Consider the following 24398-nt stretch of genomic DNA (forward strand, 5'->3'; position numbering starts at 1 on the left):
TTGAATGGTTCTTTTTTTAAAAAAAAAAATCTCAAAATATGTTCCCTGTTACACACCAGATGCGAACCAGCCATCCAAGTGGTGTAGCAAGAAGAACAGAATAACAGAGTTGGAAGGGACCTTGGAGGTCTTCTAGTCCAACCCCCTGCTCAAGCCTGTACCTTAAATAATGGAATATTGCATCCAGTTTTGGTTGCCACAGTATAAAAAAGATGTTGAAACTCTAGAAAGAGTGCAGAGAAGAGCAACCAAGATTATTAGGGGACTGGAGACTAAAACACACGAAGAACAGTTGCAGGAACTGGGCCTGGCTAGTCTAGTGAAGAGAAGGACCAGGGGAGACAGGAGAGCAGTGATCCAATATTTGAGGGGCTGCCACAGAGAGGAGGAAGAGGTCAAGCTGTTTTCCAAGACACCTAAAGGCCAGACAAGGAATCATGGATGGAAACTGAACAAGGAGAGATTCAACGTGGAAATAAGGAGGAATTTTCTGACAGTGAGAAGAATCAACCCATGGAACAGAAGTTGCCTTCGGAAGTTGTGGGAGCTTCATCCCTGGAGGCTTTCAAGAAGAGACTGGGATGCCATATGTCAGAAATGGTGTACGGTCAGCCTATTTACCAAAGCACCAGAAGGCAGGTTAAGAAACAATGGATAGAAGCTTGATAACATGAGCTCCAACCTAGAACTCAGGAGAAATTTCTTAACAGTGAGAACAATTAACCAATGTAACAGCTTATCTTCAGAAGTTGTGAATGCTCCAACACTGGAAGTTTTTAAGAAGACATTGGACAGCCATTTGTCCAGAATGGTATAGGGTCTCCTGTTTGTGCAAGGGGTTGGACTAAAAGACCTGAACTCTTAGTGCTGCCGCTTAATAAAACCTTAGTAAGACCACACCTGCAATACAGCAACCAATTTTAGTCGCCATACTATAAAAAAAGATGTTGAGACTTTGGGAAAAGTTCAAAGAAGAGCAACTTAAGACAATCAAAGGCCTGGAGACTAAAACATATGAAGAATGGTTGCAGGAACTGGATATGGCCAGTTTAGAGAAAATAAGGACTAGGAGTGACATGATAGCAGTGTTCCAATATCTCAGGGGCTGCCACAAAGAAGAAGGGGTCAAACTGTTTTCCAAAGCACCAGAAGGTAGGACAAGAAACAATGGATGGAAATTAATCAAGGAGAGAAGCAACCTGGAATTGGGGAGAAACTTCCTAACAGGGAGGACAATTAACCAGTGGAAAGCTGGCCACCAGAAATCGTGGATGCTCCATCACTGGAGATTTTTAAAGACTAGTCTAGACTAGGGGTCTCCAAACTTGGCAAGTTTAAGACTTTCAACTTCCAGAATCCCTGAGCTAACAGGACTGGAGGAGGAATTCTGGGAGTTGAAGTCCACAAGTCTTTTTTTTTCCTTTTTTTTAAAAATAAAATTTTATTGGTTTTTAAAACAAACATAAACAAACAAAAGATAAAAACATCAAGCTATCTTCCATAGGTGTACATACAGTGTGCCAGTTGGTTTACAAATTGTTTTGTGCTTCCATTTTGTAGTCTTCAATTACAATTACATTGTATATGGTCTCGTATTTTCAATCCAATATTAAATATATTGGTATCATTGTTAATCAATCATTTGACTATACTTTTACTCATTCATGCTTTAGGAAATAATCATATTTTACTTAATTTGTTTTGTGACAATTCATATTATCATCCCAAATCTATCCTAAAATCATTTTGTAGATATAATAAGAATACATCTTTATATATTTAGTATTTTCTAAAAGTCTACATATTTTGTTACTATACTTTATTGTCTAACCATTGATAGAATAGATCCCAAACTTTATAAAATTGTTTATCATCCTGTTCTCTAATTTCAAATGTCAATCTGCTCATTTCAGCACATTCCAATATTTTCTTAATAATTTCCTCCTGTGATGGTATTTTCTCATTTTTTCCAGTTTTTAGCAAATACAATCCTAGCCGCTGTTATAATACATTTACAATCAGGCATTGCAGTTCTTTACTATATATTTCAGGTAAAATTCCCAATAAAAATATCTCTGGCTTCCAATCTATATGCTTTTTTGTCATTTTTTCCAACCACGTGTGGATTTTAGTCCAGTATTTCTTAGCATCCGCACAAGTCCACCACGTAGGGTAATATGAGCCAGGTGTGTCTGATGACATTTCCAACATTTTTCGGATTTATTCTTGAGAAGCCCACAAGTCTTAAAGCTGTCAAGTTTGAAGAGACCCCTGAGTTTAGACAGTCACTACTCTGAAATGGTATAGGTTCTCCTGCTTGAAGCAGGAGGCTGGACTAGAAGACCTCTAAGGTCCCTTCCAGCTCATGCATTCTCCCTCTACCTCCGAGGTCCCTGTCAACTGTGTTATTTTGTAGTCCGGGAGGGTGGGGTCCGAAGGGAGGGGCCCGAATTGGAGGGACCCCCCCCCCCACACACACACCGAATCCCCCGAGGCAAAGCAACCTATTGCAAACCGGTTGTTTGAGATTTGCAGAAGCCGCCCCCCTCCTCTCTTCTGGCTCAGCTAAGCCCCCTCCTCCAGTGCACCCGTGTCTTGGGGTCGCCCAGGTGAGACAGGCAGGGAATCTTCTCGCGAAGTCCCGCAGCCGCTTACCTGCAGCCTTTTCCTCTGCCGGCCCGCGGCGCTTTTCCTCTTCTCCGGCGCAAGCTAAGAACTCAAGCGACGTTTGAAGCCTGCGCGGATCCAAGGCTGGGCTTTTCTTTCGCAGCCCACGTGAGGACGGTCCCCGAGGGTGTTTTCGGAAGCGTGGCAAAGGCGGCCCTTCGCATCCCCTTCCCGCGAGTGGAATCCGGTTCTCCTGTTGGCGGGACGTGCGGAGAGTGAGTGAGTGAGGCTCAAGGATTAACAGAGTTGGAAGGGACCTTGTAGGTCATCTAGTCCAACTCTAGTGAGTGACGCTCAAGGATTAACAGAGTTGGAAGGGACCTTGTAGGTCATCTAGTCCAACTCTAGTGAGTGACGCTCAAGGATTAACAGAGTTGGAAGGGACCTTGTAGGTCATCTAGTCCAACCCGCTGCCCAAGCAGAAGAGGAAGATCGGGGCGGGCGGAAAAAAAGAGCACCCAAGATGCGCGTCTTGGAACTGGAGGATGCCGAAAGTTTGTGGGCGCCCCCTCCCCGCCGTTGCAACCAGCAGATACTTAAACGTGCCTCGCTCGGCCGTGGCTTCGTTGTTTGAAGCTAATCTTTCCTTCTGCAACCTCTTTCCCTCCTTCCTCTTCTTCTTCTTCTTCTTCTTCCCTTCCTTCCCGTTTTTGGCTTGGGCAAGAATCAAAATTGGCCCACGAACAGAAGAATCTTTTCTGAACTCGGTGACCATATATGATAAAATGCAGTTGTAAGCAAAGCTATTCTTGGCGTGTAGAACAGGGTCCCCAAACTTGGCAACTTTAAGACTTGTGGACTTCAACTCCCAGAATTCTCCAGCCAGCAGAGCTGGCTGGAGAATTCTGGGAGTTGAGGTCCACTAAGTCTTAAAGTTGCCAAGTTTGGAGACCTCTGGTAGAATAAAGAACAATTCCTCGGTGGAACAACTTCCTTCCAGAAGTTATGGAAGTTTTAAAGAAGAGATTGGACAGCCATTGGGCTGAAATGGTACGGGGAGTCCTCAACTCATGGCCTCAATTGAGCCCCCAAGTTTCTGCTGATATGGTCGTAAGTGTGAAAAGTGGTCCTATCTCACGTTTTCAGTGCCGTTGTAACATTGAACGGTCATTGAAATGAACTGTTATATAAGTGGAGGACTGTGTAGGGATTCCTGCCCGAGCAGGGGGCTGGACTAGAAGACCTCTAAGGTCCCTTTCAACTCTTGTTATTCTGTTTTTCGGTGTACATAGAATCATTCAACGTTTTCTTTCCCCTGGGAAGAAACACCCGGCTGATCTCTGCGTGTCCCGCTCTCACCCTGGGAGCACTACAGCCCTGCCATGGATTTTCTCCTCCAAATATATTTTAAAGCTCAAAACATTATCCAACTCACCCGACATTCGTTTCAATTATGCTGCCTTTTGATGTGATATGTATGTTGATGGCAGCAGCAAGATTACTTTATGCACAAACATGAGAAGGGCATTTCCATTTTTGGAAGAACAGCTGCAAAAATGGGTGGCGTCAGCTGAGGTGGTGAAATTAACTGTTTTAATTAAAGAAAAAAAAACATAAATGACTTTTGCTTCTACTTGGGAATTGGACTTTGTGCTTGAGGTGGGGAAAAAAATGAAACTTTAATTTTGGGTTTTACTGAATAGATAGGTTTGTTGTTGTAGAAATTGTTACTTGTTTTTACTCTGTAAAAAATAAAAAGTTGAGGTTTGGTGCTATTATCTTATTTTACTGCACCAAAAGGAGTTGGAAGTCAATGCCTTTTCTTTCTTTTTTTTCCTTTTTTCCTCTAGTTTTGCCTTCCCTTTTCCCCCCCACTTCTCCCTCCTATTTTTTTCTGTATTTTTTCTATTTTATAATAGCAATAGTACTTAGACTTATATACCTCTTCACGGTGTTTTACAGCCCTCTCTAAGCGGTTTACAGAGTCGGCCTCTTGCCCCCAACAGCTTGGGTCCTCGTTTTACCGACTTCAGAAGGATGGAAGGATGAGTCAACCTGGAGCTCATTAGAATCCAACTGCTGGCAGTGGGCAGAATTAGCCTGCAATACTGCATTCTAACCATTGTGCATCATGGAAGGAAGGGAGGGAGGGCAATAGCAATAGCACTTAGATTTATATACCACTTTGCAGTGCTTTCTAGCCCTCTCTAAGCACTTTAAAGAGTTAGCCTTTTGCCCCAAACAGTCTGGGTCCTCATTTTACCACCTTGGAAGAATGGAAGGCTGAGTCAACTTTGAGCAGTTCAGGATTGAACTGCTGGCAGTGGCATTCTAAGCACTGTGCATCAGATGGATGAATGGAAGGAAGGAAGGAAGGAAGGAAGGAAGGAAGGAAGGAAGGAAGGAAGGAAGGAAGGAAGGAAGGAAGGAAGGAAGGAAGGAAGGAAGGAAGGAAGGAAGGAAGGAAAATAGCAATAGCACTTACTTATATACCACTTCAGTCAGAGTCAGCCTCTTGCCCCCAACAATCTGGGTCCCCATTATACCCACCTCAGAAGGATGGAAGGCTGAGTCAACTTTGAGCCAGTCAGGATTGAACTGCCAAACTATTGGCAGCTGGCGGTGGGCAGAATTAGTCTGAAAAACTGCATTCTAACCACTGTGCCACCCATGGCTCTAAACTTTTTTTTTTTAAAGGGAAAACAATTATGCAACGCTGGGAGCACTGAACCCCAACAGAGTTCCTTAACTGGGAAAGAGCACTTTGGTAACGACAGCCCCGGCTAGTCAGTTTCAAAAGCGAAGTGAAACCGATGGCGGGATTCCCCTGCTTGTATCAGCTGAGTTCCCAGGCTAAGCGGAGGCGGCCCTGTTGAGGTTTGGGATGGGAACGAATGCAGAAGTCCAGAACCTCAAGGAAAACGTTGCAAAACTGTGGCGGTGCCAAACTCCTTCTGCGGTGTTGGCAGCATGATTAATGCACGGAAAATTTGACAGGCCGGGAATTGTGGTCTGTCCAAAGGAGGGTTGGATGGATACATTCACCCTGTAGGTGCCACAGGGGTGGAAACTGATTGTGGCCCAATGTGAGCACCACTTAAATAAGCAGCCCTGCCTGAATACATTACCAGTAGTCCCCGACTTACAACAGTGCATTTAGTGATTGTTTGAAGTTACAAGTTGCCTCCAGAAATGGTGGATGCTCCATCACTGGAGGTTTTTAAGAAGAGACGAGAGGCAGTCCCTTATCTGAAATAGTATAGGTTCTCCTGCTTGAGCAGGGGGCTGGACTAGAAGATCTCCAAGGTCCCTTCAAGGTCATTCTAGTCTAGTCTAGTCTAATTCTGTTCTAATTTCCTCCCTCCCTCTTCCTCTTCCTTCTCCTTTTCCTCCTGCTTTCTATTCTATTCTATTCTATTCTATTCTATTCTATTCTATTCTATTCTGCATTCTATTCTGTATTCCATTCTGCATTCTATTCTATTCTTTCCTATTCTGTTCTATTCTATTCTTCATCCCAATATTCTATTCTATTCTATTCTATTCTATTCTATTCTATTCTATTCTATTCTATTCTTCATTCCATTATTCTATTCTATTCTATTCTATTCTATTCTATATTCTATTCTATTCTATTCTATTCTATTCTATTCTATTCTATTCTATTCTATTCTATTCTATTCTATTCTTCATCCCATCCTATTCTATTCTATTCTATTCTATTCTATTCTATTCTATTCTATTCTATTCTATTCTATTCTATTCTATTCTATTCTATTCTATTCCATTCCATTCTATTCTACAACGGCACTGAAAAAAGTGACATGACCATTTTTCATACATGACCTTTGCATCATCCTCATGTTCTTGTGATCCAAATTCAGACACTTGGCCACTGACTCATACTTACGACGATTGCAGTGTCCAGGGGTCATGTGATTCCCTTTTGTGCCCTTCTGAGAAGCAAAATCCATAGGGAGGCCAGATTCACTTAACAACTGTGTGACTTGCTTAATAACTGCAGTGATTCACTTAACAACTGGGGCAAGAAAGGTCGTAAAACAGTGGCCAAAGTCTCTTAACCACTCCCTCACTTAGCATTAGACATGTTGGGCTCTGTTGTGGTCATAAATCGAAAATTAACTGTACTAGAGACTGCAGGAGCAGTTCCTTTGCATAATAGAGGACAGTTTCCCTATTGCCAAATACCACATTTCTTCTCTTTTTTTTCTCAGTTAGGAAATAGAGTCAGCAACTGGGGGAAACTGTTTTCAATTCTGGAGCAAGGTGTTTTTTTTTCCAATTTAGAACCTTAATTCTCTCAAACCTGCTTCGAATTCCATCCAGTGACACCCGTAGTCTAAATTAAAATAGGTTTTTTCTTTGAATGCACCCAGTTAAAGACAATCTTAGGTAGCCAGTTTGCATTGGGTGGTCTTTTAGCTCCCTCTAGAGGCTGACTCTGTAAACCACTTAGAGAGGGCTGGAAAGCACTATAAAGCGGTATATAAGTTTAAGTGCTATCTATCTATCTATCTATCTATCTATCTATCTATCCATCTATTTTTCCATCTATCTATCTATCATCTATCTATCTATCTATCTATCTATCTATCTATCTATCTATCTATCTATCTATCTATCTATCTATCTATCTATCTATCTTTCTATATCCATCCATCCAACTCTATATCTATCTAAGAGCCGTGGTGGCATAGTGGTTAAGAATGCAGTATTGCAGGCTAACTCTGCTCACTGCCAGAAGTTCAATCCTTGACTCAGCCTTCCATCCTTCTGAAGTAGGTAAAATGAGGACCCAGATTGTTGGGGGCAAGAGGCTGACTCTGTAAACTGCTTAGAGAGGGCTGGAAGCACTGTGAAGCGGTATATAAGTCTAAGGGCTATTGCTCTTCCTCCCTCCCTCCCTCCCTCCCTCCCTTCCTTCCTTCCTGTTAGAATGCAATATTGCAGTCTGATTCTGCCCACAGCCAGGAGTTTGATTCTGGCTGGCTCAAGGTGGACTGAGACTTCCATCCTTTTGAGGTGGGTAAAATGAGGACCCAGATTGTTGGGGGCAAGAGGCTGACTCTGTGTACCACTCAGAGAGGGCTGTAAAAGCACTGTGAAGCGCTATATAAGTCTAAGTGCGATTGCTATTGCTATACACAGTATATATACAACAAAATTCACCTAACACTGCATGCTGCATTCTAACCACTGCTCCCCAGGCCTGGCCATAAACAGCTAAATGAATGATGACTGTTGCCCTTTTGGAGCATGTATGAGACCCACAGACAGACACTGCCTTTATTTCGTGGGTGTTTTGTTTTTTTTTGTATTTTACTCAAGAGACAAAGGAGGAAGGTCATTTGTGGTCTTCTCTTACACCAACACTTCTTAGGTAAACTTTCAAAAGAAAATTGCTCTATTCTAGGGACTGGCCCCAGAAGAAAAGAGGAAAGGCGGAGGGCCAGGTCATAGAATCCAAGTGCTAGAAGGGACCCTGGAGGTCTTGTAGTCTAACCCCCTGCCCAAGGCAGGCATCCTTATACTATCCTGTCCAAAATGGCCGTCCAAACTTTTCGTGAAAGCCTCCAATGATGGAGCAGCCACAACTCCGGGAGACAAGCGATTCCATTGATTAATGGCTCTCACAATCAGGAAATTGGTTTTTCGTGCCTAAATGAAGCTTACTTTTCTGACCACCAAACTGCATTTTGTTAGTGGGAGCTTCGCTGAAATATGGGGGCTTCCAAGAACAGGCTGGGACACAGCAGTGGTATTCAGCTGGTTCTGACTGGTTCTAGAGAACCGGTAGTAGAAATTTTGAGTAGTTCAGAGAACCGGACAATCCCGCCTCTGACTGGCCCCGCCAACCCCATCTCTTCTCTGCCTCCCATCGAGTCCCAGCTGATCGGCTGGCTCTTCTTTGGTTGCCCTGCCCAGGAGAACGGAGCTGGAAAGCAGGTTAGTGGGATGAGGAGGGAAGGGGGATTTTGAAGTAACTTTCCCCCGCCACGCCCACCAAGCCACACCACACCCATCACGCCATGCCCACAGAACCGGTAGTTTAAAAAATTGAATCCCACCACTGCTGGGACAGGTTTAGTCCCAGGCTTCTTACAGTCCCAAGCAACCGGCCTAGTACAGAACACAAACAACTAGTACTTTGAGCTATATTTATCCAGATGTAATCCCATCCACACTAATAAAATTTGTCTTTAATATACATTGTTTAAATTTCAATGTACTCTCACAAACTTTTTACACCAGAGGAATTTTTTTAAAAAAAATATTTACAGTAGAAAAAAGAGCCATACAAATATTGAAGGAAAAACATATCAGTGTCGTCTCGAAGCTACTCAGAGGTACGAAGTCACCCAAGTCCACCAAAGAAGTGTTTGATTGAGTTTCCAGGAAAATCCTTGTGTGAGCGTTTCACATCCAAAGTCCCCCTGGCCAGGACAAGGTCAGATGCTGGTGCTGCTGGACTGGAACTTCAGGCTGTTGGAAGTCGTGCACTGCATGGAATTCGACCTGCGAGACTGCAGCACTTTGGCCAAGTACCAAAGGAAGATGAGGAAGCCTGCAGAAACAGGAGGAGATCACAAGTGTTAAGTAGTTCCTGGAAGGGAGTGAGAAATTCGGACACACAAATAGAAATACAGTGTAATGTAGTACTGTAGGAATAACTTTGAGGAACAGGAGGAAGAGCTGCAGCCAAGGCAACAGATAGATAAAAGAAATTTGAGTACTGAGTAGAAATGTAATCTGTGAAAGCATCTTAGACAGGAACCTCCGTAGTTCACATTAAAAAAGAGGGAGGCGGAAGTGTAATCAGACTTGCAAGTTTCTGTTATTATAACTTTATAATAAAAGTAAATAGAATAATAGAGCTGGAGAAACAGGAGAAGATCACAGATGTTAAGCAATTCCTGGAAGGGAGCAAGAAATCCGGACACACGGATAGAACTGCCGTGTAATGTAGTACTGAAGGAATAACCTTGAGGAACAGGAGGAAGAGCTGCAGCTAAGGCAACAGATAGGTAAAAGAAATGTGAGTCCTGGGCAGCAATGTAATCTGAGAAAGCATCTCAGACAGGAACTTCCCTAGGAAGGGAGGTGGAAGTGTAATCGGACTCACAAGATTTTATTACTCTAACCTTATAATAAAAGTAGACAATACACTAAGTCTAATAGTTGGAAGGGAGTTTAGAAATAGTCTAATCCAACCTTCTGCTCAAGCAGGTGACCGTACATCATCCTGACAAATGGCCGTACAATCTTTTCTCCACAACCTCCGGAGGGAAGATGTTCCACTGGTTAATTGTTCTCACTGTCAGGAAACTGCTTCTTAGTTCTAGGTTGCTTCTTTCCTTCATAAGTTTCCATCCATTGTTTCTTTAGGTGCTTTGCAGAATAGGTTGATCCCTCTTCTTTGTGGAAGAATATTGGAAGACAATCAAGTCACCTCAGCCCTTCTCTTCATTAGATTAGATATGCCCAGTTCCTGCAACTGTCCTTCCTATACTTTAACCTCCAGTGTGACAGTTGGTCTTCTCTGCATTCTTTTTAGGGTCTCAGCAATTTTTTTGCATAGGTTTCTTAATTTGGGTTTCCCTTGAAAGGTTGACATGCAGCAGTGTTGAAGCCTTTTCACCATCAGATCTCTCGGTTGCAGATGGTCAATGGTGTAGAAGGACTGGAATTCAGAGGTGAAACACATTCTTTGCATTGGCCACCACAGTATAAAAAAGACGTTGAGACTCTAGAAAGAGTGCAGAGAAGAGCAACCAGGATGATGAGGGGACTGGAGCCTAAAACATATGAAGAACAGTTGCAGGAACTGGGCATGGCTGGTCTAGGGAAGAGAAGGACCAAGGGAGACAGGAGAGCAGTCTTCCAATATTTGAGGGGCTGTGACAAAAAAGAGGAGTTGACTTATTTTCCAAAGCACCCAAAGACAAAAAACAATGGATGGAAACCGATCAAGGAGAGATTCAACCTGGAAATAAGGAAAAAAATTCTGACAGGGAGAACAAGCAACCCATGGAACAGAAGTTGCCTTCAGAAGTTGTAGGAGCTTCATCACTGGAGGCGTTCAAGAAGAGACTGGGCTGCCATCTGTCAAAAATGGTGTAGGGTCTCCTGCTTGGGCAGGGGGTTGGACTGGATGACCTACAAAGTTACTTCCAACCCTGTTAATCTGTCAATAGAGAGCCATGAAGCATCTGTGTTTGAAACCTAGTTGAAAAATTGCTTATCCCGGGTCAACTTTCCTACCAAGGATCACATGCCCTCTGGCTAATCTTTTTAGGGTTTTAGGGTGGGCAGAACTGAAGCATGAACAGGTGGACCTTGAGCCAAAAGTGAGCAGAGACTCCTGTCCTATTTCTGACAACCTAACCCAGGGATCTCCAAACTTGGCCACTTTGAGTCTTGTGGACTTCAACTCCCAGCAACGCCAAGTCCGCAAGTCTCCAAGTGGCCAAGTTTGAAGACCTCTGCCTAACCCTAGTGTCTAACCTTAACCCTAGACTTTGAGATAAGGTTTGGCTTGTCCTGAAGTTACTTAGAACTGAGTGACAAGAGTTCCTGTTCTTCCTGTCCTGTTCAGGGGTACTGACAAGGAAACCTCGGCCTAACTTCAAGCTTTAGTCAACCACCAGGCACTTCCAGTTGACCCTTTTTAATTCTACTCCATTTTCTTCTGCAGATCCTTCTCTTCGCTCTCTTGCAACTCTTTTGACTCCCCTACCCAGCAAGGCATGGTGGGGACACTGGTCACTTTTCATTCACAACAGTCTGGCCTTGAAAGAGAAGTTCTTCATTCAGAGAAACCAGAGCTACGTAGCATGGAAACCACATTTCCAAGGCTCTGGTAGTGACATGGTTAGACGATTAAAAGCCTGGAGACTAAAACATATGAAGAACGGTCGCAGGATTTGGGTCTGGCTAGTCTAGAGAAAAGAAGGACTGGGGGGGGGGGGAGCATGATAGCAGTCATTCCAGTATTTGAGGGGCTGCCACAAAGAAGAGTGGGTCAATTTATTTTCCAAAAGGCAAGAGAAGAAAGGATGGATGGAAATTAATCAAGGAGAGAAGCAACCTGGAATTGAGGAGAAACTTTCTAACAGGGAGGACAATTAACCAGTGGAACAGCTTTGCCTTCAGAAATCATGGGCGCTTCATCCCTGGATGTTTTTAAGAAGAGACTGGACAGGCACTTGTCTGAAATGGTAGAGGGTCTCCAGCTTGAGCAGGGGGTTGGACTAGAAGACCTCCAAGGTCCCTTCCAGCTCTATTCTGATTGATTGCTTGACATCCTTTAATTGCCAATCGTCTCACACCACTAGAATTGCACCTTTGCTGGGAAGTAATTTAACAACTGCAGTGGTTCACTTAACAATTGTGGCAAGAAAGATCATAAAACGGGGAAAAATTCACTTAACAAATGTTTCTCTTAACAAACAGAAATTTTGGGCCCAGTTGTGGTCGTAAGCTGAGGACTACCTGTATTGTTTGCTTGGGTATAAAATGCCTAACTAAAAAAAAAAATGAGGGCAGAGATTTGTTGTGCTATCTTAGATGTGTGAATCTATCCACCCTCTGCAATTAGATCAGTGTTTTTCAACCATGTTGAGAATTCTGGGCACTGAAGTCCACGTCTCTCAAAGTTGCCAAGATTTGAATCATAGGGTCAAAAGGGATTTTGGAGGTCTTCTAGTCCAACCCCCTTGCTCAAGGCAGGAGGTCTTATTGCATCTCAGACAAAGTAGAAACACTGAATTTAGATTGGGCTGAAAAGTTGCATCTTATGGTTGTAGAGACCTTCATATTATATAACATGCAAGTTCAGATGAAGCCCAAAAGTAGGAGACGAGAAGCGGTCCCTACCCTGTGACCTTGAAAAGACCTTGATGATGGCGCAAAGGAGAACCATAAGTTCCTTGTGGTTCATCCCATCCCCTTAGGATCTGCTTCATAAGCTCAGATTGAAGTGAAAAGATGAGGTCACCAAGCAAAATGCAACTCTCTCTTGTGTTGCGTGAAAATCCAGAGGATAAAAACTGATAAAAGTGGCAGATCTCAAGACTAAGAGGAGCAGGAATACTCCCTGACCTTGGAGAGAGTTGATGATGGTGAACAGATAGACGGCCACCAGCTTGAAGGTCCCAGAAGCGAATGCGAAGAAGACCAGCCCCCACGGAATGCCCAGGACGCAGCTCAGGCCCAGGAGCATCACCACATATTCCCAGTGATGCTCTCGATGTCTCAGCCTGAGAATCTCATACACCATGGTGGCCAGCATGATGCTGTTGAAGAAAAGCACCAGGCTTAAATAGCCCAAATTCAGGAAATTGTTGATCTCCTTTTTGGTGATCCAACAGCTGGAGTAAAAAAGGAGAAAAAAAACAGAAAGGTAAGTCGGTGTATTATTTAACTAGCTGGAAGGCGCATGAAAACTGGAATATGAGCATTCAAATAGGCTGGGAAATTTTCTTTGAGCTAACACATTCCCCCAAAACAGGAATTTCCAGGACGCTCCAGGGCCAATCATAAATGTGATGCTTTGTAGCCTCTGCTCATTCCAATTCCCTTGTTCTCCAAGAAACTGGATTGATGGAAATGATGTTATAGCAATACCTGGCTACAGGTGTTTTTATAATGAGCCCCAAGGGACCAAAAGATGGCCCATGCTAAGTGGGGGCTTAATGACCCTGGTCACAACACATGTTTTGACTGCATCATTTGACTGCACGAGTCAAAAAGGGGGCTGTGAAAATACTTACAGATCGCTCACATCCTGGACATAAACTGTTTCAACCCCTCAAAACGACGCTATAGAGCACTGCACACCAGAAAAACTAGACACAAGAAGACAATCTTTTACAGAAGACAATTTTTTACAGAAGACAATGTTGAAAAAGCACTACACAATCTAAAACCATCTCTATCTATTGGACCGGACGGAATATGTGCCTACTTCTTAAAAAAGCTATCCACTGCCATAGCCGAACCTCTAAGCATAATCTTTGAAAAATCTTTCAGGACCAGCTCCTTGCCAAAACTATGGTCACAAGCCACGATCATCCCCATCTTCAAAAAGGGAGACCCCAGCCTAGTTGAAAATTACAGACCAATCTCCTTATGCTGCGTCACCTATAAAGTCATGGAATCAATTATTAACCAATCCATTATCCTCCACTTAGAGACAAACAACCTACTCTCCAATAAACAATTTGGTTTCAGAAAAAAACTATCCTGTAATCTGCAACTCCTACACTGCAAAAACATATGGACGACACAACTCGATCAGGGCAAAACAATAGACGCAATCTACATAGACTTCTGTAAAGCCTTTGATTCAGTGGCACACGACAAACTACTCCTAAAACTAAAATCTTATGGTATCTCTGGACAACTGCATAATTGGATAGAAGCATTCCTGTCAAACAGACAACAAATGGTCAAAATCGGGAGTGTCCTATCAAATTCTGTACCTGTCAATAGTGATGTCCCCCAAGGCAGTGTTCTAGGACCAACTCTCTTCATACTCTACATAAACGACCTCTGTGATCATATTAAGAGCAATTGCGTTCTCTTCGCTGATGATGTAAAGCTGTTCAATACCACAGACAATACTGCTACCCTACAAAAAGATCTTGACTATGTATCAGAATGGTCAAACAAATGGCAACTTCAAATCTCAACAAATAAATGCTCTGTCTTATGTATTGGCAAAAAAATATATCAGAAAATAAAATACAAGCTGAATAGTCAAGACCTTCTTGATGATCCAAGCTCTGTAAAGGACCTTGGAATACCTCATCTCTAATGATCTAAGTGCTAGAGCCCACTGTAACTACATAGCCAAAAAGGCATTAAGAGTTGTTAACCTAATCCTACGTAGCTTTTTCTCTGGTAATATCACACTACTAACCAGAGCATACAAAACATTTGCTAGACCAATACTCGAATACAGCTCATCAGTCTGGAACCCACATTACGTATCTGATATTAGCACAATTGAGAAAGTTCAGAAATATTTCACAAGAACAGTTCTCCACTCCTCTACTCGTTGTAGAATACCTTATGCCACCAGACTTGAAATTCTAGACCTAGAAAACCTTGAATTACGCCGTCTTCGATCTGATCTAAGTATGGTATATAAAATCATATATTGCAATGACTTACCTATCAATGAATACTTCAGCTTCAACCATAACAACACAAGAGCACACAATAGATACAAACTCAAGGTTAACCGCACCAAACTTGATTGCAGGAAATACGACTTCAGCAACAGAGCGGTCAATGTCTGGAATACTCTACCTGGCTCTGTGGTTTCTTCCCCAAACCCCAAAAACTTTAACCTTAGACTGTCTACTATTGACCTCATCCCTTTCCTAAGAGGTCTGTAGGGGCGTGCATAAGCGCACCAATGTGCCTACCGTCCCTGTCCTATTGTTTCTTTTATTTTTCTTATATGTACCCATTTCATGTATTCATAACTATGTATATACTTATACCTATTATCTTGTAAGCGATTGACAAATCAAATAAATAAATAAATAAATAAATAAATAAATAAATAAATAAATAAATAAAAACAAGGACAGCGTTTTCCCCCGAATGCCATCACTCTGCTAAACAAATAATTCCCTCAACACTGTCCAACTATTTACAAAGTCTGCATTACTATTACTATTAATCTTCTCATCACTCCTTATCACCCATCCACTCCCACTTGTGACTGTATGACTGTAACTCTTGCTTGTATCCTTATGATTTATATGGACTGTTTCCTAGTATGATTTGATGGCTTATTTGTATCCTATGACTATTATTAAGTGTTGTACCTTGTGATTCTTGACGAATGTATCTTTTCTTTTTATGCACACTGATAGCGTATGCACCAAGACAAATTCCTTGTGTGTCTAATCACACTTGGCCAATAAAGCAAAGTCAAAGAGAAGCCAGATTTATTTAGTTTAGTTTAATTTAGTTTACTGTCATTGCACCTCACACAACAAAATTAAATACCATTTTCAGTGTACCTCATGACTATTAAAATAAACACAAACACACATCCTTCACATTCTATGCATTAAATTGAAAACCCCTGATATTGCATTCATATTGCACTATATACAGCAGAATTCAACAGAGGTACTGCCCTGGGATAGAAGCTGTATTTCAGCCTATTTGTCCTTGTTTTTATTATCCTGTACCGTCTGCCAGATGGTAATAGTTCAAAAAAAGGGGATGCCCGGGATGAGATGGATCTTTGAGAATGTTTTGAACTTTCTTAAGGCAGCGGGAGCTCTAAAGCTCTTCCAAAGAGGGGAGAGGGCAACCAATGATCCTCTGGGCAATGACGTTCACCCTCTGGAGTGCTGTCCTATCTGCCACTGTGCAATTGGCAAACCATACAGAGGGGCAGTAAGTTAAGATGCTCTCTATGGTGCAGCAGTAGAAGGTCACCAGCAGTTTTTCATTCAGTTGTTTCCTGAAAAGTCTCAGGTTGTATAATCTCTGCTGGGCCCTTTCGACCAGGGCTGCAATGTGGGCACCCCAGGTCAGGTCCTCTTTTAGGGTAACACCCAGAAACTTAAAACTGGCTACTTGCTCCACCAACAACCATTGCTACTCACTTAATTACTGCAATGATTCACTTAATAACCAGGGCAAGGAAAGTCGTAACATGGGGGAAAAACTCGCTTAACAAATGTCCCACTTAGCAGCAGAAAGTTTGGGCTCAGTTAGTCCTAAATCAAGGGCTACCAGTATGAATTGTATCTCAGCTTCTGCAGCTGTTGATCCTCGAGGAGAAATGCACTTTTTTCATCGGACAGTAGGGGGCACCCTATTTCTACGCGCCAAGAACTTACATGGTTGAATTGGCGTATTCCCCTGCAGCCTGGTAGATCTTAAAAGAGGTAGGGCCATAGTGGGATTGGTCGATCACAAAAATGAGACACACAAGGAATATGGGAAGACCTGCAGAAGAAAACAGACCACATTAGTGCTTCTTCCATATTGCTCGCTCGGAAGGTTTTGCGTTTTCCGTTGATTTTAAACTATTTCCATACTGTGCAGCGTATATTTCCCTCCTAGTCTCTTGCCAAGTGATGCACTGAATAAAGAAATATCCAATTAAGAAAAGAAACAGAGAATTTAGAATTAGAGCCAAGTGAAAATTTGCAAGAAAAACTGAGAATCGGGGAGGACATTGTAGACGGAGAGCCGTTTTATTCTAGCAAACAAAACAAAACAGCTTTTCTGAAGAGCAAAAACAAATAATTCCCTCAACACTGTCCAACGATTTACAAAGTCTGCACTACTATGACTATTAATCTTCTCATCACTCTTTATCACCCATCCCCTCCCACTTGTGACTGTATGACTGTAACTTTGTCGCTTGTATCCTTACGATTTATATGGACTGTTTCCTAGTATGATTTGATTGCTGATTGTACCCTGTGACTATCATTAAGTGTTGGACCTGATGAGTCTTGACTCTTGATGAATGTATCTTTTCTTTTATGTATACTGAGAGTATTTGCACCAAAGACAAATTCCTTGTGTGTCCGATCACACTTGGCCAAGAAAGAATTCTATTCTATTCTAATTAAAAGGGCCTTTTATTTAAAAAATGCTAATTAAATGATGCGATATAATCAAACTTGTTCATCAAAAAAGAGCAATTCATTCTGATAATAAGGGAAGAGATTTAAAAAAGCATAACATTTTCTTAAGAACATGAACCCCAAGTTACCTCTGGAGATTCTCAGTCATTCAGGTCATGGCTGTCCCAAAGGTGCTTTTTCAAGAGGCAAATGGACCTTCTGGTTTTTCTTTGAAGATGTTTTACTTCTTATCCAAGAAGCTTCTTCAGCTCTGACAGTGTGATGACCCGGGGTATGGCACAAAGGCAACATAGTCAGATAATCAGTAGGAGTCCCTTTATTAGCTCCAACTTTGCCCCCAATGTCCTGGTTACCTTTTGGCTGGAGAAAAAACTCTCCAAGGAACAGCCTTTGGCTGCAGAGAATCAAGTCCAAAACATGGTCAACAAAAACTGGAACTATAAGTCCAATCAAGGCAAAATGAGGCAATTAGTCCGGCAGGTCAAGAGAAGGAATTTCAGATGTGAAGGCTAAGCAATAACTCCACACGGTTGGGAAAATGCCAGGAACACAGGTAAGCAAAGTCAACACAAGACAAACTCACATTTGCTCCCAGCAGCTACCGCACTCAGCTTGCATTTCTCTTAAACTCTCATTCCCAGGTGTGCCTAATGAAGGGAATCAGGGCCCTTTCCTCCCCTGTAAGTCACGCAACCCATGTTGCTCCCTTATCCATTCCTCCCTGCATGCCCTAGGATGAAGACAGGGTGGGCCTTGGTCTTCCTCCGAACCCCCCGTCTCCCTTGTTCAACCTCTCTCCTGCTCTGCCCAGCCGGACTTTGCCCTTCCCCAGTTTCCTCCATAGCCAACTGAGTCACACTCCCACCCCGTCAGCTGTTCGTCTTCCTCCTCAGAATCTGACTCCAACAGGGGCATGACAGACAGGATGATGGAGCTGAAGAAGCTTCTTGGGGGAGAAGCGAAACGTCTTCAAAGAAAAACCAGAAAGTCCAGTTGCCTCCTGAAAAAGGAACCTTTGGAATGAAGTCCAAGAAAATTGAAAAATGTCTAATAGGTTACAATCAAACACGATGCCCTTTTTTAAAAGGCTGCCATAATATGGTCCTTTTTTCCACCTTGTTCTTCTGTGTCTACATCTCAAGGGTTGGCTGTGAGAAACCGGCTCATCTAAAGCCACTTCCTGAATTCACAGCAGAATTGAAGCTTTGCATCTATCTTTCGTGGCTGTGCCCACCAACTTCTTCCTCTCGCTGTCTGCTTCAATTTAAAAAAAAACAAAACTAGTCCATAACCTTTGCGGTTCTAGATGACTAGAGTTTTGTTTTGAGTGGTGCGATTCAACCAGTTGGTGGGATTGAAATAATTTAACAGCCGGTTCTCTGCCCTAATGATTTCTTCCAATAACCAGTTCGCCAAACTGCCCAGCAAGTTAACAACTGGTTCTCCTGAACTGGTGCAAACTGGCTGAATCTCACCACTGGATTCAACCATTGTAACAACCGGTTTGGTGATCGAGCATTTCGCATGCATGCGCACCATTCAAAAAAAGCCCATTTTCAGCCATAATACTTCTACTGTAGCCCCAGTGAGTAAAACAGCTGAGGCGTGGCAAAAACCGCTCTACCACACGAATCAGCTGTGCTCCAAAACAAGGAAATAAAGCACAGGAAAGAGCAGGGGCAGGTGGGCAGGACCAAACAATCCCACGAACTACCAGTTCACCCAAACCGGTCCAAACCGGTCGAATCCCACCCGTTTGTTCCCCCAAACCTTCTGCCACTCACCCCAGCCAACCAAGCAGAGTTTGAGGAGCAAATGTTTGACATAGGAGTTGAAGACTTCAATCACCAGCCGGTAGAGACTGTAGCCCTCAATGGCCATCCAAGTGAAGCACGCAAGCATGCCAAAGTGCAGGAACATCCCGCCGGCTTTGCAAGTCGTGTCCCCTCCGGTAGGAGCCAGGGGCACCGCGATGAGGAAGCTCATGTCGAGGAGAAAGATGCTCCAGAGGAGATTCATGTGGACATAGACAATGTGGTCTCTCTGCTTTTTCCTGAGGAGAAGAAAAAGCATTGTACTTCTTTTCTTGGTTGTAGGAAGCTCAGGGCTGCAGCTATGGGAAGTCTTAGAACCTGTTGTAGGAAAGGCTTTCATTCCCAAGACTTTGTAGACAGCCAGCACCCACCCCTCTTCTAGAAGAATGAAACTGTCCACTCATAAAATATTTCTATGGTCTTTTTAGAGTTGCCAATGGAAAGGGAGGGGGAGCAGTGCAGAGCTTGCAAACCGAAACTGCATTCCATAAATGTTTTCAAAGATAGTAACTAGGTGACCGAAGTTTCTGCCGTGCAAAATTCTAACTGGAGAGCATGATGGATGACTCTGGGCTATGGATGTGTCCCATTGGAGAATATGAATTATGATACACCCAGGGGTGGGGGGAAAACCAGGGTCAAGGGTGACAATGAATGATGTGTCTCAGAGTCGGCTACACCCAGGCAGTGCTGGACATGTTAACTCCCAATAAATCCTTTTTAAGTTTTGGAAGTTTGGCTCGAGATGGGGGTAACTGCCGGAATCCTGACAGAAATAATTTGAGGAATATTTTTAAAAAGGTAGTGTCAACTTGTAAAACATTCCTATGCCGGCTTCCGAGTAGCCATCCTTAAGGAGCAAATGAACATTCCAAGCTTATCTTATAGAGATTGTAACTGAGGCAACAGGGTATGCTGGGCGGGAAAATCCTCTATTGGAGAGCATGATTGATGATGTTAGGGATAACATTGTTTACCCTAACTGGTTTGGGTAAAAATAATAAATATGGTATCATGGTTTGTTAGTTAAAGTGTGTGTAACTTTAACTGCAAGAATGTAATTAAGGGTGTGGTTGTAAAAGCACTATATAAGAAGCGAGGCAATTGCAGCTCTCTCTCTCTGGCTTACTGATCCCTAATTACTGGATGGATTGATGACTGCGTTCTTGCTGGAACGGGGAGAGAAAAAGGAATGTTGATATTTCTCAACGGAGAGAAGATAAAGACTTGGACTGATTTATTGTAAGTGAACTGACATTGGCTATTCAACACGGACTTTGCAAATAGAGTATCCCCGGCAAGACTTGACTGAAATTGATATATGATTAATGGACCGTTTATTTGACTATGCTATAATTCTTAAATGGAATAAACTATATTTTTGATAGCACAAGCGTATCTGTATTTTTACTGCGTGTTAACTAGAAAACTTATCTCACACATTTACCTGTCTTCCTATCTGACTTCGCTGCACGTTCTGTTTAGTTTGTTTTCCTTAACACCCGTTGGGGAATCCAGGCTTAACAACACCTAGCCCATGAATGTGTTCCGTTGGACAATCTGAATTATGATACACCCAGAGGGGTGTGGGAACGCAGGGTCATAAGTGATTGCAAATTACGTATCTCCGACTCGGCTTCACACAGATCATGCTAGTATGTCGCTCCTAATAAAATCTTTGAAGTTTTTTTGAAGTTTGGCCTGAGGCTCCTGATTTAATTGGGGTGATCGCTGGAATTCTGACAGGCAGAATATTATATTTCCCAAAGGGAGAAATGAAGAACACATATATTTTTTTAAAGCAACCCCCACTTTTGTTGTGGTTCGCCGACAGTTGGTGCAGACGACAGCAGAGTCGGACAGTGAGGAAGAAAGGGAAACAGTCCGGGAGTCTGAGGAGGACTCGGATGAGGGTCCTGTGTCCGATGCAGGGATGGGGCCAGGGCCATCTGGGAGTGGAGCCTTCGGAGTCTGGCAGCAGCAAGGCAGAGGAACAAGGGGAGCCTGTTCCCAGTGCGCTTGTGTGCAGAGCTGCCAGAAGGCGAAAGTAGCTGAAGCAGAAGGGGTGACTCGGAAGTAAGGCTGGGAGGTGATTGCCCCTCCCATAAGGGATAAAAGTCAGACCTCAATGACGAAACCTTTGCAGGAAGCAAAGCAATTCAATAGATCCCGAGTTCTCCTTGAAGCTCTGCATATTCTGGTCAGTTTTTTTCTGGTACTTCGAGTGGTTTCTGGATACTTCTGTTTTTGGCAACATTCCACAGCACTGAAAGGCATGTGCTTATCTTGGGGAACTGTTTATAATTAGTTCTGGCTGGGAATGAAAGTAATTCCCAGCGTTGCAATAAAATAGGGTTTTCTTTTAAAATATGTTTGTGTTTAAGTACGTTTGATGAAGCCTGGGTCAGAACAACTTTCTTTATAGCCCCAGCAGATATTTTGTGCCCTTAGGAAAGACTGGGCCAGGCTATCTACAAAACAAAAGACCTTCAGCTCCAGGATGATGGGATTATCCTTCAGGTCAAAGCCATTCTGCCACAATAGAGAAATTACCCAATACCCTTGCAGAACCCAAACCCCTTCATTGCATCACCCTCAAACTTCCACCAAACTTATCTCAGACAAACTCCTAGGATTTGTACATGGCCCCATGGGAGTCTGACAACAGCCAATAGAATACATGTTCTTGCACAGGAACAGGAAGCTCAAGTGCAAAGCTTAAGAGAAGATATAAAAACCTCTCACTCTCAACTCCATGTGGTCAGCTGCCCAAAACCCATGTGGTTCTGCTTCATTAAACAGCCGCCATGTTTCCAGTGTCTTTCTCCCAGCTTAGAACTGAACCAGATGGATATTTCTTCCAACAACTTGATCCCTGAGTTTTCTAACCTGCCTCTGTCAGAGCTGGCATCCTTCACACATTTCTATGCTTTGCCTAGGTGCCAGTCTGTCCTACGTTATTGGCAGGGAAGATTTAGGGAAGGGACCTCAAGTAAGACATGGGAAACCAGAAGGGATAATTGTGGCATCTGGAGAGATCTCAAGGCCATGATCCTGGGAATGGAATGTAGCACCTATCCATCTAACCAACTATGACAGGGATTCAATGGTGGGATTCACATTTTTTTACTACTGGTTCTGTGGACGTGGCTTGGTGGGCGTGGTGTGACTTGGTGGCCTTGATGAGTGTAGCGGGGGAAGGTTAATGCAAAATCCCCATTCCCTCCCCAGGCCTACTAACCTGCTTTCCAGCTCCGTTCTCCTGTACAGGGCAACCAAATAAGACCCAGCCGATCAGCTGGGACTCGATGGGAGGCAGAGAAGAGATGGGGTTGGCGGGGCCAGTCGGAGGTGGGATTTGCAGGTTCTCCGAACTACTGCAAAATTTCCACTACCGGTTCTCTAGAACCTGTCAGAACCGGCTGAATAACCACCTCTGGAGGGATTGTTACCAAAACATTCTTCTCTAAATGTGACTGGGCAATGAGGTGATAAGGACGGCTTGGGGAAGGGGGAAGTTAATCTAAGGATTTTCACACTCAAACTTTAATTCTGGCTTTGCATTGCTGTAACCACTTGGCTTTTAGTAAAAGAATTTTTTTCTCTCTGACAAATGGAGTCGAGAATGATTCTTTCCTAAGGGACCAAGTTTGGCCCAGGTCTAACAGCCTCTCTCCAGATGTTCTGCATGGAGTTCTGACATGCTGTTGGCCATGTTGGTTGAGACTCATGGAAACTGAAGTCCAAAGAGCATTGTAATTCTGTTCTTGGTTGTATGCAACTCCAAGCTGCAGTCACGAAAAATCTTAGAACCTGTTGTAGGAAAGGGTTTGATCCCCCCAAGACCTGATTCCTGAGTGATCTAACCTGCTTCCCTCCAGATGTTCTGCAGGCCATTCTCATAGTCCATTGCTGTTAGCAGTTCTGGTTGGGGCTCAAGGAAACTGAGGTCCGAAAGACTGGACAGCCATAGGACATTGACCTCTGTCCATCTCAGAAAACATCCATCCTTCCAATGCACACAGACTCCCACCTCCCATAGACTTCTGTCCACATCTGTCCCATAGACGTCTGCATGGTGCCCCCTTCCCATTGTTACATTGCATGAATTCCCCACTCCACACAACCTACTTGGAACAAAGGAAAAAGAAGATGGTGAATATCGAAGCCAGAGCTGAAATGATGCAACCGACGTAAGTCACGATAGTCAGGTATTCATAGTGGATGTGATCTATGTCTGGAGAAGAAACCTGCAGAAGGAAGGAAGGAAGTGGTTTGTGAAGCACGAGAGGTGAGAAAAGATCACAGAAATCTTTCAGTGATTCTACAGATGAGTTCAGGACCCGCACCAGACTGTGATCAAATTACAACACCATCAGTGATTACGTTCCTTGGGATTGCCAGGAGTTGTAGATGTTCTGCAACATATAAAAGGGCCCCCTGCAAGATACTCTGCAAGATACTCACCATCATCATCTTTTTTTAATGACCCCATAATCCCTTGCGGAGTGGAGTCTGGGCAACTGAATGGAGCTGAGCATTTACTGGCCAGATGCCCTTCCTGTCGCCAATGCAGAGTTTTCCCCCCCCCCCCCGCCCCCAGCAAATATAATCTCATTGTGCCCAGAGAGAGAAATATTTGCCTCTACCTAGGATCGAACTCACAGCTTCCTGATTACTGTGAGATCAGTATCTGCAGTATCTGCAAGAGACTCACCATGAGCACTGCAAAGAAGGTGAGATGGTCACAAAGGCAGGTTGTTTGATGTTCCCCTTTCACCACTTCACACCCTGATGCGTTCCACTTGGCAGGGCGGCTGTCTAAAATCGAAAAGATTTTGATTTCACAAATGATTCGTCTTCTGGTGTCCATGTGGGGATTCCAGACTAATTCCCCATTTGACTCCTCCCCCTGTCTCGGCCAATGTCTCTCCATCACCCGCCTGGCTTTGTGCCCAGGTCAGGACTAGAACTCACAATCTCCTCATTTCTAATCTTATCTATTACGCACCAAAGTGACTTTCCATATATCGTATTATCTGGAGCCTAATCTTAGTTAACTGCAGCTGCATTTTTCACAAATGAACAAGTGCAGAAATCACTGAAGGAGAAGTCCAGAGCAGCGCTTCAAAACTTCACTTTCATACCCCGACTTCTTTCGACACTTACCCTTGGAGCCCACGTCCCAGAACACACAGGTGGGAGTCAAATTCCTCTGAAATAAAACCAAAATCCAAATAGTTGAACACATCACATCATCATCCTCTTTTAATGACCCCATAATCCCTTGCAGGGTGCAGTCTGGGCTACTGAATGGAGCTGA

General features: G+C 43.4%; 2 protein-coding genes across 7 annotated transcripts in view; both read right to left on the reverse strand.

The window, feature by feature from the left end:
• LOC113429131 (adhesion G protein-coupled receptor G1-like) overlaps positions 1 to 3264 on the reverse strand; it is a 37950-nt gene extending 34686 nt beyond the window's left edge. The window contains exons 1-2 of one of the 2 annotated variants that reach the window (XM_087971719.1): positions 3053 to 3224; positions 2656 to 2924 (exon numbers count right to left, since the gene is read on the reverse strand). The gene's annotated coding sequence lies outside the window, so the exon portion shown is untranslated. Of the gene's footprint in view, positions 1 to 2655 lie in introns of both variants that reach the window. The other variant, XM_087971717.1, reaches the window with a different exon arrangement.
• A 5508-nt stretch (positions 3265 to 8772) lies between these two features.
• The window catches only part of LOC113420285 (adhesion G protein-coupled receptor G1-like), a 79804-nt gene continuing 64178 nt past the window's right edge, over positions 8773 to 24398 (reverse strand). For 3 of the 5 annotated variants that reach the window (XM_026680129.2, XM_087971715.1, XM_087971716.1), the window contains exons 8-14: positions 24245 to 24290; positions 23793 to 23896; positions 23207 to 23325; positions 19046 to 19314; positions 16503 to 16611; positions 12730 to 12998; positions 8773 to 9193 (exon numbers count right to left, since the gene is read on the reverse strand). In XM_026680129.2, the coding sequence (XP_026535914.2) occupies positions 9078 to 9193; positions 12730 to 12998; positions 16503 to 16611; positions 19046 to 19314; positions 23207 to 23325; positions 23793 to 23896; positions 24245 to 24290 (1032 nt within the window). In that variant the 3' untranslated portion in view covers positions 8773 to 9077. Of the gene's footprint in view, positions 9194 to 12729; positions 12999 to 16502; positions 16612 to 19045; positions 19315 to 23206; positions 23326 to 23792; positions 23897 to 24238; positions 24291 to 24398 lie in introns of all 5 variants that reach the window. The other 2 variants (XM_087971713.1, XM_087971714.1) reach the window with 1 other exon arrangement.

This window comes from Notechis scutatus, chromosome 9 (assembly GCF_049901735.1).
Source record: "Notechis scutatus isolate UNSWTSFEM ecotype Mainland chromosome 9, rNotScu1.2, whole genome shotgun sequence".
In the NCBI taxonomy this organism is placed as follows: Eukaryota; Metazoa; Chordata; class Lepidosauria; order Squamata; family Elapidae; genus Notechis; species Notechis scutatus.